The following is a 13,910-nucleotide window of genomic DNA, read 5'->3' on the forward strand; positions in this document are numbered from 1 at the left end:
GATTTTTTTATATTTATTATTTAATTTATTCCTTGAAACATCCCTTAAGAAAGATATTATTTCATTATAAAATTAATGAATAATATTGTTTACATTTTAAAATCACTTACTCATGCCTACAGTATGCTTGCCACCAAGTCAGATGGCCTGAGTACATTCCCTAGAACCCACATAGTGGAAAGAAAGAACCAACTCCTACAAGCTGTCCTCTGACTCCCACTTGTACCCTGTGGCACTCCCATGTGCTCACACATATAAATAAATAATTATAATTTTTTAAGGTTTTAATTAATTTGTTTGCTCTCTCTGGGAGCTCACAGTTTCTAATGTCAGCTTATACATCAGTAATAAACCCTTAAAGAGAAGATCAGTTTTTTAGGGTTTTCACATCCCTCTCATTCCCATAAAATAGTTAAATTAGAAATAATAATCTACCTCAGAATCCAATCAGCAGTTAAGCTCTCCAGCAACCAGGGCAGAGAGGAAAACACAAATACACGCAAGCCTTAGTTAGCCTTAATGACCTTGAGAGACACGTAATTTGAGGTCTTCCTTTTATAGAAAAACACAAGTGGGATGAACTCTAGGCCTATTTTAGAGTTATGCTTTGAATCAAATGTTTATTTGATTTTAGACAAGAAATCTGCTAGCCCAGATGCATCAACAAAAGTAGCTGAAGCAGGGATTGGGTGTGAGTTAGAGGAAGCTCCGGGAGTATCAGACATAAGCCTGAAAGAGAAGACAGGCACACACACACATGCATGCACTCACACATGTGCACACACATGCCCCCCCACACACACACACCAGAGAGAGAGAGAGAGAGAGAGAGAGAGAGAGAGAGAGAGAGAGAGCACTTGAGCTTGCACAGGACATATTTCATATTTCAGCACCATGGACAGAACAACAGCGCACAGGGGCCATCTCTCCAGCTCCACCCCCAACCCCCAACCCACCCCCATGCGCAGGCTGAAGGAAACCTAAAGCTATGGAATTCTGTGGGACCCTGGGCCACTAGAAAACAAACATAAAGAAGCTATGGTATCATTGTTTTCATTGCAGAAAGGAGTGCTCATCCCTGCCTTGAGCAGTGAGGAGGCAGCCCAGCCTCAGAAACGAGGGACAGCAGGGATTTAAAGGCAGATTGGAGGTAGCTTCCTTCCTCCCCAGATCTCAGTGCTCAGGACAGTGATGGTCTAACAAAACCATAGTGGGGCCACCACGTCAGCTATGAAGCTCTGGTCAAGAACAGGGATTTCACAGCAAGAGTAAAATAAGAACATAAAACAGACCACACACTCTACTACCAAGCTAAGCGCCCCACATGAGCTGTGTCCCACACCCAGAAGAACACCAGCTCATGTTTACTTCTTAAAAACCATTGCCAAGACTTGTGCCTGTAGAGTGTGGCTGAACTGAGAGGACACTTACCCAGTTCATGGGAAGACTAGAAAAAGCCAGAGAGATGGCCCCATAGGTAAAGGCACATGTGGCCCAGGCAGATGACTAAGTTTGAACCCACATGGTAGGCAGGAACTGACTCCCATAAGTTGTAATATGACTGTGACATATGTGTATTCCCCCCCTAAACACATAATTGTGATTTCTTTTTTAAATGTAAAGACTAGAAGAGTCAAGAAGACCTTAGGACACCCGTTCGACATCATGAGTCACAATGTGAGAATCAACTACAAAACCTCTTGACTTGTGTGCCTTTGTGTTAGGTGAGTTACTTCATACAGAGGCTGAAAGAGTTCAGTCCTGGATCCCCTCTTCCTCATTTCCCAACCTTGGCTAAGTTTTTTAGGGCATGTGCTTTTGTTTCTAGTGATAAGATAAAGATAATAAGATCTACTCACAGAGTTGCTATTAGCACTCAGCTATTTTAAGAAAGGTCCTGATGCACACCAAGTACCTAGCACATATTAACACTTGTCTAATTGTGACATTCTTAAAAACTACAACAGAAAAATCATCTGAGATCATCCACCAAATGGCCTATCCTCTTGTCACACAGCCCTTATCCTCCAACGTTTGCACGTGGAGGTCATTTAGGGTTTTGTGATTAAAAATATAAAAAGCAGGAGTGTGTGTGTGTGTGTGTGTGTGTATTTGTGTATTCATGCATGTGTAAGTAGGTGGGTAGGTGGGGAAGCAGAAGCAGGAACCCCAAACAGAAGACTCAGAGATTTGGCTACATGTACAGAGGGAAATCTGGCAGACTCGGTCATGCGTTAAAAACCATGCCCAATTCTATCTGAGCATCAATGACTATGGAAAGCTAGGCAAAACTGTTAGAATAAATGTCTCAAATTCCAGGTTGTCTATGTGCATCTTACATAAATGACTAGCTTAAGATCCTACATCTTGAAAAGTGGCAATGAATTAAGTTTATGGGCATTCAAGTGAGGACTCTTTGGCCTTAGCTGTGAGTAATCCCAATTTAGTAAATGTGATGCCTGGATTGACACATCCACAGATAGTTGGAACAGCAGGAGTGAAAACAGAACTCAGGAACACAACTTAATAAGAGTGAGTAAAGGAAAGGAGGTGAACAGAGCCATCTGGAGGCAGAGAAGGCAGCATCTCTGTCCACCAAGGAGAAGCTGAGATAATCCATTACATTAGCAAACTGGGAATTCAAGCTACGTCATCAGGAGAAGAAAATGTCCTGAATGAGTGGACAGAATAGGTGGGCTGAGAAGATAACAAAATAGGTGGGCTGAAGATAATAGTTGCCTTTTCTGGAGGTCACATACAGATATTCACTACTTAATCAGATGTTTGTAGATTCCTGCTTTCACCATTTCCTTACAAATTCTTCTCCCTATGTAGTAAGAGAAAGATCTCTCATCCATCTCTGGTCCTTTGCCTGTGGAGTTTTCAAAGATTCCAGAGTCTTCTCCATTCTCCCCAGGTCTACCAGAAGAGAGCGAGCCTCCCATCCAAATCCATTCAAGCAACCAGCCAATCTTCTGGCTCCCTCATGGCTGAGGCCAGGTTCCTAGGACACACTTTCTGAGATGCAGGTATGTATGGCAATGCTCTTAGGATCAACACAGAGGGAGTGGTAAATGAAGCAGGGTTGGTGTCTTAGGGTTTTTTAAATAACTTATTTGTTTTTACTTTACTTGCATTGGTGTTTTACCTACATGTATGTCTGTGTAAGGGTGTCAGATTTTGGAGTTACAGACAGTTGTTAGCTGCCATGTGGGTACTGGGAATTGAACCCAGGTCCTCTGGAAGAGCAGTCAGTGCTCTTAACTGCTGAGCCGTCCCTCCAGCCTCTTTAGTTAGGGTTTTTACTGCTGTGAAGAGACACTGTGACCACGGCAACTCTTACAATGAAAACATTTAATTGAGGGGGCTGGCTTATAGTTTCAGGGGTTCAGTTCATTATCATCATGTCAGGGAGCATGGTGGTGTGCAGTCAGATGTGGTGTTGGCTACATCTTGACCAGAAGGCAGCAGGAAGTTGACTGACTGTCACATTGAGAGGCAGTCTTACCCTTAGGCAAAAAAGCTTGAGAAAAAAGACCTCATCTCCTAATAGTGCCACTCCCTCTGGGGGCCATTTTCTTTCAAACCACCACAGTTGGAATAAGAGCTGAGCCACTCCCAGACAATGTTTTCCTATTCTGGTCTTATTTAACATGCCTCCCTCCACCCTCACCCCCAGTTTTCCAGCATCTGTTAACCTTCATCCTTCAGCTACCTCCCTCCACCATCTCTCCCCACAACAGCTCACAAGGGGATCAGCTTCCAACTCTGTCCTACTGGGAGTGTGACCCCACCTCATCTTCCTTCAGGTTGGGGGAGGGAATCTTGTTCTGTGAATTTATCTCTATGTATTCCTATAATTGAACACCAGACCTTCCCTTGGTTCCCTAAGCCCTGTGCAGGACCCTGGAGAGCACTCTGAAATGTGTGCACCCCGCAGATGAGTAGAATGAAGTGTTATACCACCTGGCTATACCCCCAGCCCACATAGGTTCATTCTCTTGTTTAATCTTTTACTCCGCTCAGAACTTGCTCAGGATAAAGAGAGTGCTGTGTGTTGACTGATTGAGACCCAAGAGTTCTGTTCGCAGAGAGAATTCACTGCGTCTACTGTGGTGGGGATGGAGCAGAAGAGGAAAGTCCCAGAGCAGTCTGCTTCCTCCGCCTGGTGCCTGCTCAGAGGCTGGGAGATGGTAAAAATGAACTTCTCGAAAGAGGAGAGAGCCCCTACTTTAGTGCAGTGAGTGCTCCTTGGGAGTGCTCCTGGGTAGACCTGTTGCAAAAACCCAAGCAGACAAGTAAAGGTGATGTCATATCAACTTGGTGTCCTTTATTCCTGAGACTAGTCTTCTAGAGGACCTAATTTTGTTCTACTCTTGGATCTGGTCTGTTCTATGAGTCCTTGAATAAAAGGCAAACATGAGTTGGTGAAGCACAGTGCAATTTATTGAGAAAAGGAAGTGCAATATGTCATCAGCGAAAGATCCAAAGGTCAGGAGATTAGGGGAACAGATGTGCCGGGCATGAACACAGCTTCATGAGAACCAGCAGTTTGGAAACCTCGACCTTCCTCCTGTGAGAGGTAGATGGCCAGAATGGACTAGGCTAGACTAGAAGGCTCAGGAAGGCATGGGCTCAGGTGTTACTGTCCAAATTTGGGGCCTATCACAGGGCCTTCTCCAGGAGCAGCAGCATCCCAGACCAGTAGCCAGGCCACCCTGGCCTAGGAGAAGACTCAAATATGTAAGAGCTAGATATGTAGACTTCAACCCCTTCTCCAAGGAACTTGAGTGAAAGCAGGGTTGCACTATGCACCTGCTGATGCCAAGCAGATGGGGGAGGGTGCAGTTGCAGACTGAGGCAGGGGACTGTGCAGGGGGGTGGCGGGGGGGGCGATGTTTTGCTTCTGAGGATCACTTGGAGCGCTGCTGGCTAGAACTGGTAGTCTGATAGAAGTGGACGCTGCTGCCTCCTCTGCCAGACTTGTAACTGCCACCTACGGAGGCCTGGGTACCGCCAGAGTTAGAGCCCATTCCTCGCTGGCTTACAGAGACGCTGCCTTCACGGCCAAGCCTGCTCCCAGTGCTGTCCCTGCTGCTGCTGTTCCTGCCACTGCTGACCTCTCCATAGTTGCTGCCACCGGACCCTCTGAAGCCCCCAGAGCCGCTGCTGCCACCAGACCCTCTGAAGCCTCCAGAGCTGCTGCTTGTGCTGGTGACATTGCTGACCACCGCTGCAGGGGAACAGACAGGTCAGGATAAAGGCCTGGGGAGCTGGAGGTTGACTGTCTTACACCTGCCCTGATCTATAATTGAGAAAAGATGCTCATCATCTCTGAGGCCTTGGCTGATGAACCCTGGCTCTCAGTACCTTAGCCAAGAACAGGAACTGGAAGTATTCACAAAGTTTCTGGTTCTCCAACCTAGGGCATACCCCACAAGCAGAAGGGTCAAAGAGCTGGATCACAGTGTACGTGAAGGATACAGCTACAGCTGAGAGATGGCTGATGTCACAGGGATGCCTTAAGTGAATTGGGCCACATGCAGAGACCAAAGAAGGATGTCCATCTCCAACTTACTACCTCGAGATGAGCCTGAAGCTTAACATTTCAGCAAGGATGGCTGGCCAGCCAATTCCCAGGATCCATCCTCCCACCCCACCCCCCAATCCCAATACTAATACACGACCATGATCAACTTTTAAGTGAGTGGTAAAGACTTCAAACTCAGGTCCTCATGCTTGCACAGCAAGAGATTGCCCCCACTGAACCATCCCTAGCCCCCAGAGATGGTTCTTAAATGTGCTACTTACAAATGCACACATCACTCTGACATTCTCCAGACATCCTGGAAAGACAGGAGATGAGAGTTACTTCTTCAGTGAGTCAACAGCCAGACAACTGGGTTCATAACCTCAGGTACCACTTCTTCCCATCTGCCCTCCCAGGGGCCAAGCCCTGGGAAGGAAAAAGCCAGTCCAGGCTGTTCACATCTCCATCTCCCTCAGAGAAGGGGGCTGATTCCAGTTATGACTTACAGCACACCTCTGCCAACCACACTCCATCTCCCTGTCTTCCCACCCTGACCTCTAAAGATCTGTTCCAAGCAAACTGCCACTCCCACCCCCACTTGATTGGCCATCCTCACCTCTCCCCTGCTGCTAAGATAAACTTCTCCATCTGTGCCTGCCCTTCCCCTCTTCTCCAGCCCTGCCTTTATTTAACCAAGTCTCCTCCTCCAGCAAGCCTTCCCCAGTGAGGCTTGGGGCAACAGTAGTGATGGTAGAGAAAACACGAGATGCCGACCCCCAGTTTGTGCTAGATTTGAAATTTTCCCACTCACAATACCCATCTCCCCGGGCCTGGTGCTTGTTCATGGAGCACTGAGCAGACATGGAATGTTTGTGTGCTCCTGGCCACAGAGTGCCTGCTGATGCTGACGACTCCCTTCACATCACATGATTCTCAATACACTTAACTCATCTTCACTATTTCCCACAGAAACACATCAGAATTATTTTTCTTCCCATGTTTGGGCTCTCCTTCCTCTATCAGATTGGGAACTGACTGAGGGCAAAGATTCTGAATGTAGATGCATGAGACAGGAGTCAACAGAATACCCCCTCAATTCTTGACACTGCCTTCACACGTGGTATCCACTCACTAAACCTTGATCGGCCTCTGTATGCTGTGTTATTTTTCAAGGATATGTACGTGGCAAGCATTCTCCCCATACAGACTCAGCTTCAGCCATGGAGGTTGCAGGATCATCCACACTGAATTTTCAACATGGAAGCCACTAGCCACACGAAGCTACATAAATTAATTTCAATTAAATGTAAAACTCAGATCCTCAGTTACACTACACCTGTTTCAAATGCCGGAAGAAGCCGGTCATTGACATACCAGTAATCCCAGCACTTTAGAGGCTGGGGTGGAAGAATCAGAAGTTCAAGATCAGCTGTGGAGATACATAGTGTGACCCCCATCTCAGAAGAAAAAACAAAAGAACAGTCGGGGATGAGAAGAGGGAGAAAAGGAAGGAGGGGGAAGGGAGGAGAAGAGAAGGGAGGAGGGAGAAGGGAGGAAGGAGGAGGGTGGAAGGGAGGAGGGGAAGAAGAAACAGGCTACCAACTATTGTATCAGACAGCCTGGCCTGGATGATTTTCATCTTGGAAAGTCCCAGTGGACAGCCCTGGTCTATAACTTCCATCACAACCTCAAAGAGCTTCTCCTGATGAATACAAGTGCATGGTTTGATGGTGTGCCTGTGATGAATCAGATAACTAGATAATAATGACTGATGAGAAATAGGAGACTTAAACACTTCCTCTGCTGTTCAGGAGACTCCCTGGCCTCTGTCCGACTTATCCTCTCCTTTTATTATCATTTTTTTCCTTTCTTTGCTATCGTGGGTCGCTACAAAACCATGCTTGGAGAATGTCAACCCTATCACCCCTCACCTGCACTCCTCGCCCTCCAACAGCTTGCGGTAGGTGGCGATCTCCACGTCCAGGGCCAGCTTGATATTCATCAGCTCCTGGTAGTCACGCAGCAGCCGGGCCAGGTCATCCTTGGCCTTCTGCATGGCAGCCTGCAAGTCTTGGAGTTTGGCATCAGCATCCTTGAGGGCCCCGTCACCACGCTGCTCAGCTTCTGCAATGGATGTCTGCAGGTTGGTGTTCTGGGGCAGAAAGAGGAAAGGATGGGATTAGCATAGGGCTGGGAAGCAAATACCTGATTGTCCTGAGGATGGGACCTCTTCACCATCTGTCAGTCCTCCTTCCCTTTCCCACCGGCACGTGCTCACAAATCAGGATGATGTTGCAATTTGGCTAATTCATCCTGTTCCCATTGTAATCAACTCCTGTGTGACTCATGAAAAGGAACACATCTGCTTCCCTGAGTTGGCACAGGCGACAGAAGACTGGATAGCCTTTGATCTCTTTTGCAAGACTGTTAAAAAAAAAAAAAAAAAATTCCCTTTCCTGACTATTGCATTCCAGTTATACAAAGTAGCCACTGAGGCTATATAAAGTGTGATTTAAAAAAAAAAAAAAAAGCTCAGTAACACAGTGCCGCTGACTGCTTAGGGCCAACACTGCAGGGGTCAGATTAGCTATGCAGATCAAAATTGTAGCCCTCCCTCCTGCTGGGTACTGGGACATTCCAAGAAGCTCATCCTCCATGAAAAACAGATGGACAGCAAGAGGCTCTCCCAGGCTATGACTCCACCAAAGAATGGAGAAAATGGGACAAAGGAGTCCGGCTGCTGCCACACCTGCTTCTTGATGTTCTCAATTTCTGCTTGAAGTCTCTGGATCATCCTGTTGAGATCCATGATCTCGCTCTTGGTGCTCCTCAGGTCATCCCCGTGCCTTCCAGCTGTGGTCTGCAATTCCCCAAGCTGACAGAGGTGGATCAGAGGGGCTTTGTAAATGTCGGCAAAGTTTTGATGAGGCTGATCAGAGCTTAATCTGAGGGGTGACAGGAAGGGTCCTACCTTGGTCTGGTACAGGGCCTCAGCCTCAGCCTTACTCCTCTGGGCAATGTCCTCATACTGTGCCTTGACCTCAGAGATGATGCTGTCCAGGTCCAAGCAGCGGTTGTTGTCCATGGACAAGACCACAGATGTGTCACTGACGTGGCTCTGCATCTGGGACAGCTCCTGTGGGGAACATGAATAGTCACAGATCCCAACTAATGCTGGGACTTCTCTACTAGCAGAGATGCCCAAGAATGCTAAAAAAATGGGGCTGTAGAACAATTAAGCTTTTGTTTTGGGTCTGGCTATAGCCTACAGAATGCCAGCAACTATAGGTTGGAGCAAATTGCAAAGATGTATCATCCTGGAAACATCAGCCCATGAACCCAAGTGTGGCTTCTCCTGGGAGCACAGGGCAAAAGGCTGTTATTTAGTAGCTGACTGTGGAGCTCAGGGAAAAGAAGGGCCCTGACCCTGCAGGCTGGAGGAGCAATGTGGGCATTTCCTGGGTGGAGCAAAGCTGAGCTGGGAGCCCTGCGGCTGGCTTTGAGGGTACACCGCCACTTGACCTGCCCCCAGAAGTTGTGCTTGTGAGGTTGCTAGTGGCCAGTCTCTTAGCAGCAAATTGGAGAATCACCATGTCATAGAGAGTCCTCAGAAAGTTGATTTCATCTGTCAGGCTGTCCACTTTAGCCTGCAGCTCCACCTTGTTCATATAAGCAACATCTACATCCTGAAAGAGAGAGAAACAAGAGAATGACCTCAGTTCCCTTCTACTCAAGCTTCCCTCTGAGCCCTCCTCTCTCTTGCTTGTCCCTCCCCTAACCCTTCTAAATGTAACCACTCACCTAACCTTTTTAAGGGAACAGAAACAAAGTATGGTACATGTGTAAGCTAAAAATAATCGTGTTTAGTGCTGCACATGAGATGTTCATTATTAGTTCACATTACTAACTAGCTTGTTGGTTATGGTAGGGTTTAAAGATGAACAGCTTCCTTCAAACATTTCCCAAGAATGTAAGGAAAGAAGTAAGTCCCATCCACAGCAGTACCCTGCTTTGGGAGACAAAGGAATTCTGGGTCTAGTCCACTCACTCACCTTCTTCACCCCTACAAACTCATTCTCTGCAGCAGTGCGCCTGTTGACTTCATCTTCATACCTGGATGGAGAGAGTCACAGACTCAGACAGTGACATTTCAGAACGAGAGAGATGACTCAGCAGTTAAACATACTGGCTGCTCTTCCTGAGGTCCTGAGTTCAATTCCCAGCACCCACATGGCAGCTCAAACCATCTATAACCATAGAGTCATGCGATCCAATGCCCTTTTCTGATGTGCAGATGTCCATGCAGACAAAACACCCACATACATAAAATACAGGAGTTAAAAAAAAATAAAACAAGAATCCCTATGCTCCTGCAGAATCTCTCCACCCAGAGACAGGACACCTGCTCCATGGGCACATGACCTGTGCGATCACACAGAGCCCGCAGTGTCCTCACCCTGCCTGATATCAAAGTTCTGCTTCCATCATCTCGAAACTTCTCAGAATTTTTTAACAAGAATGTTACAAAAAGAAGTAAGTGTCCTTCCTGGAGGAGCATCTTCATTTGGGATTTCAAACACACATCTTTAGTCAACACTCTCTGGTGGGTTTGTTGAGTGAAGTCTGGCCAAGTTGAAGTTGGGGGAGTGGAACTATTGTGGGTTGTTCACAGAGCTCAGGGGCTGCCTCTCCCTCCTCCAAGTTCTATGCGAAGCTAAAGTGTGTATACTTGGGGGGTGGATCAAGAAGCCAACTGCTTGCCTGAGCTCTTTGAACAACTTCAAAGAATCAACAGTGGAAGAAAGGGGTCTACCAGAAGTAGATATACCCCTCTACATGGGTCCTGACTCCTGGGGGTGCTGGAGCTCCCTCCCAGCTTGGGAGACCCTATTCACTTCTCACAGATCTCAGGTGTGAACTCAAATTTGGAACCTTAAGAAGGAGGCAGAGTGACGCCACAGAAGCAGAAAACCAGACACATGAAAGAACAGGATGAATCTGCACAATACAGTCCTGGACCAGGGCTTAGGGAGCACTCAGACCCAGCACCGCCCCACACCCACTGTTTCAGAACAGCAGCAGCTAGAACACAGGGATATGCCCTTTTGATAACCTTCCTAGGCGATTCCTGTGTACAGTAATGTGAAGTTCCCAACCCCAAGGGAACCCTCTTGCTCATCAGGGCCGATGTAGGAGGGGAAGCTGCCGGAGACTGAAAACTATGGAAGGATCAGCCCCACCCACAATAGTTCCACTCCCCCAACTTCAACTTGGCCAGACTTCACACAACAAACCCACCATAGAGTGTTGACTAAAGATGTGTGTTTGAAATCCCAAATGAAGACGCTCCTCCAGGAGGACACTTACTTCTTTTTGAAGTCTTCCACCAGGTCTTGCATGCTCTTCAGCTCTCCCTCCAGGCTTCCCTTCTCCAACATCAGTGAATCTAACGTCTTGCGCAAGCAGCTGATGTAGGATTCAAAGAAAGGTTCCAAACTCTGGGGGCCTGAGCCGGAGCCTGTGGTCTGCTGCTGGAGCAGAGCCCACTTGGTCTCCAGGACCTTGTTCTGCTGCTCCAGGAATCGCACCTGCACCAAGAGAGAAAGAAAAAGAGCCCTTCAGTTGGGCACATGGGCCGCACACCCCATAGGGTAGGAAGATAGGGAACAGACCCAACTCCTCGATCCACAGTGATCACTGTGTTTCAGAATATGGAGAAGACAGAGGTTAGAAAATGGAAAGCTTGTGTGTGTGTGTGTGTGTGTGTGTGTGTGTGTGTGTGTGTGTGTGTGTGGATACTCGCTAAACCTCCTAATTTCATGTAGTCTGTGTCCCTTAATCCTCACAACCACCTAGACAGCATTAAATCACCAAAAGTGAGAAGCATGTGGAATGACAAAGTGAAGAGCCGTTTAACCCAGGACCACCCTCGGTCTATTGGGATCCTTCAAACTGTAGCCAAAGGAGGTCAGCATGGCCAAAGTAATTTTTAACTGGACCTTAGGTACAAGCTTCTTTCTCCTCCATGAAGGCAGTAAAAATAGCCAATGGATCCTCAGAATTCATCTTGCAGCTGACCAAGGCTCTCTTCAAATCCTGGGCTCATCTCTGCCTTCGACCCAGCATGCCTTGCTTTGCCCCAACATGGACAGTTCAGCTTACCCTTGGCAGAGGTGCAATATCACTGGGAAGGTATGGTGCTTCTGAGAATATGAGAAGCTGTCCCAGGATTTGCGCAGAGTTAGTTGGCTGCTAGCTAAAAGTATCAAGCAACTGCTTGTCAAAAAGAAGGTATGCCGTTCTGGGTTTGTGGCTGAATTCTTCAGAAAAAAAAAAAAAAAAGTGTGCTTGGCCCCTCCCCATGCTGTCCCAACACTAGAGAGGAATCAAAACCAGGAATCCTTCCCTCCTTCCACAGTTGGAATGAGAGAGCACAAAGAACAAGGAAGGCATGCTCACTGTCTGAAAGTGGTAAGGCAGAACAGGCCAAGTGCCAGACATCCCACTGGCAACTTTGTGTACCATCCCTTAGCAGCCCAAACACCCCACAATGCCTCTGGGTTTGGGCCTCACCTTGTCGATGAAGGAGGCAAACTTGTTGTTGAGTGTCTTGATCTGTTCACGCTCCTGGGCCTTCACTTGCCCAATCTGGGGGTCAATCTCCACATTGAGGGGCTGCAGGAGGCTCTGGTTGATGGTCACTTCCTGGATTCCCCCAGGGCAGCCACCAGGACCAAAGCCTCCGGGCCTACCAAAGCCACTAGCTCCCCCAAATCCAGATGCTCCTCCAAAGCCACCTCCCATTCCTCTGCTACCACCAAAGCCACCTCCATAGCCACCTCCATGGCCACTGCCACAGCTGCCAAGCCCTCCACTGAAGCCACCAGTCTGGGAGCCACCAGCCGCCACACTCATAGAAATACTCCTGCTGCCACCCAGGCTGTAGAGGCTCTGACTGCCAAAGCTTCCTGCTCCGCTCCGGAACCCACAAGCCCCTGCACGGGCTGCCCCAGTGCGTGCCACGCAGCTCCTCCTGCTGCTGCCGGACACCACAGCCGAGTGGCCAGAGAAGCCCTGGCTCCCGCAGCTGAAGGACTTCTTGCAGGCTTGTCTGTTCATGGTGAGGAGTGTGGCAGTGAGCTAGCAATCACTTAGCAGAGCAAAGGGCTGAGGAGAGGATAGGGATGACAGAAGAAGCTGGCCTTTATATTCCAGGCTTCTTGGCTTGGCAGAAGGAGAGGCAAGCAATTACCTGAGAGTCATCTCGGGTTTGGTCTGCCTCACAGGCAATAAGTTACTTCTTGGTTCCCAGCACACCTCAAAGATAATCCTCTGGGCCATAATGGCTTTGCTTTTTTAGCTTAATCACCCAAACTTGCCTCAGTTGACAGAAGACAGCTTTGCCTCCCTCCCTCCCTCCTGACACATGATTTCCTCAAGAGTTTTAAAAAGTTAAGCAGAACCCATCACATCAGGATGACCTGACTCTAGACCCCAAGGGATTAGGGGCTCTTAATCTCCATGACCCTGTCAGCCTCTCCCAAGAAACTGAGTCCCAGACCTAAATTCATTGAGGTTTGTAATGAGCCAGGTCCTGTGGCACTCCCATAGTGCCCAAGCTTTTTCTCTCATTGTAGACATTGTCTTCTCATGACATGTCACCTGTGTCCTTCATTTCAGAGAGCACCAAGAGTGGGGCTGGCCATAAGAAATGCATGAACCCGGGGTCCAGTCTGCTCCCTCTGTGGTCAAAGCATCCACCAAAGCAGACCCAGAGTTTAAGGAGAAACAGGTTAACTGTGGAAAAGGAGATAAAGTAGAGCCAGTGTGTCTGAGCTCTGGGGAATGGAAGCCCAAGGTTCGGAGCCAAGAAGTGTGAGGCTAGGGAGAGGAGAAGATCTCAGACAGCCCTGCCCTCACCATCCTAAGGTCTCAGGGTGGACCCTGCCCCCACCATCCTAAGGTCTCAGGGTGGATCCTGCCACCACCATCTTAGACCGGTAGCTGGTGGTTCCTGGATCCAGAAGCAGGTCAGGACAGAATACAGAGACTACTTGGCTGGATAGTCAGGTCAGTTCAAGGACCTCACTCATCCTGGAATAAGAATATGTGCACATCTTAGTGACCACAAAGATTCAGGCATCGGGATCTCCTTCCCCCTCGGCCATCTGGTGTAGTCAGTGTCCCTGGCTGTTCATATGCCAGCACCACTCGAGGCTCTGAGCTCCCCTGTGGAAGCACCTGACTGCTACCATTCTGCTGTCCAGCCCCTGAAACACCAGAGTGAGCACACCACAAAAAGATCAGCTGACTCAGGACTTGAGGTCCAAGATCACAGACGCTTAGACCTATTCCCACACAGTCTTTGGATGAAAATATG

At 48.1% G+C, this 13,910-nt stretch overlaps 1 protein-coding gene across 1 annotated transcript; it reads right to left on the bottom strand.

Annotated features, from left to right (window-relative positions):
* Nucleotides 1–4,913: 4,913 nt before the first annotated feature.
* Nucleotides 4,914–12,649, bottom strand: LOC118597167 (keratin, type II cytoskeletal 2 oral-like). Its single transcript, XM_036208472.1, has 9 exons — nucleotides 12,104–12,649; nucleotides 10,898–11,118; nucleotides 9,583–9,643; nucleotides 9,121–9,216; nucleotides 8,502–8,666; nucleotides 8,280–8,405; nucleotides 7,462–7,682; nucleotides 5,812–5,846; nucleotides 4,914–5,233 (listed from the first exon to the last, which is right to left on the bottom strand). Exons 1-9 carry the CDS (start codon nucleotides 12,647–12,649, stop codon nucleotides 4,914–4,916), a joined length of 1,791 nt encoding a protein of 596 aa, XP_036064365.1.
* Nucleotides 12,650–13,910: the final 1,261 nt, after the last annotated feature.

Source organism: Onychomys torridus, chromosome 16 (genome assembly GCF_903995425.1).
Source record: "Onychomys torridus chromosome 16, mOncTor1.1, whole genome shotgun sequence".
Classification (NCBI taxonomy): Eukaryota; Metazoa; Chordata; class Mammalia; order Rodentia; family Cricetidae; genus Onychomys; species Onychomys torridus.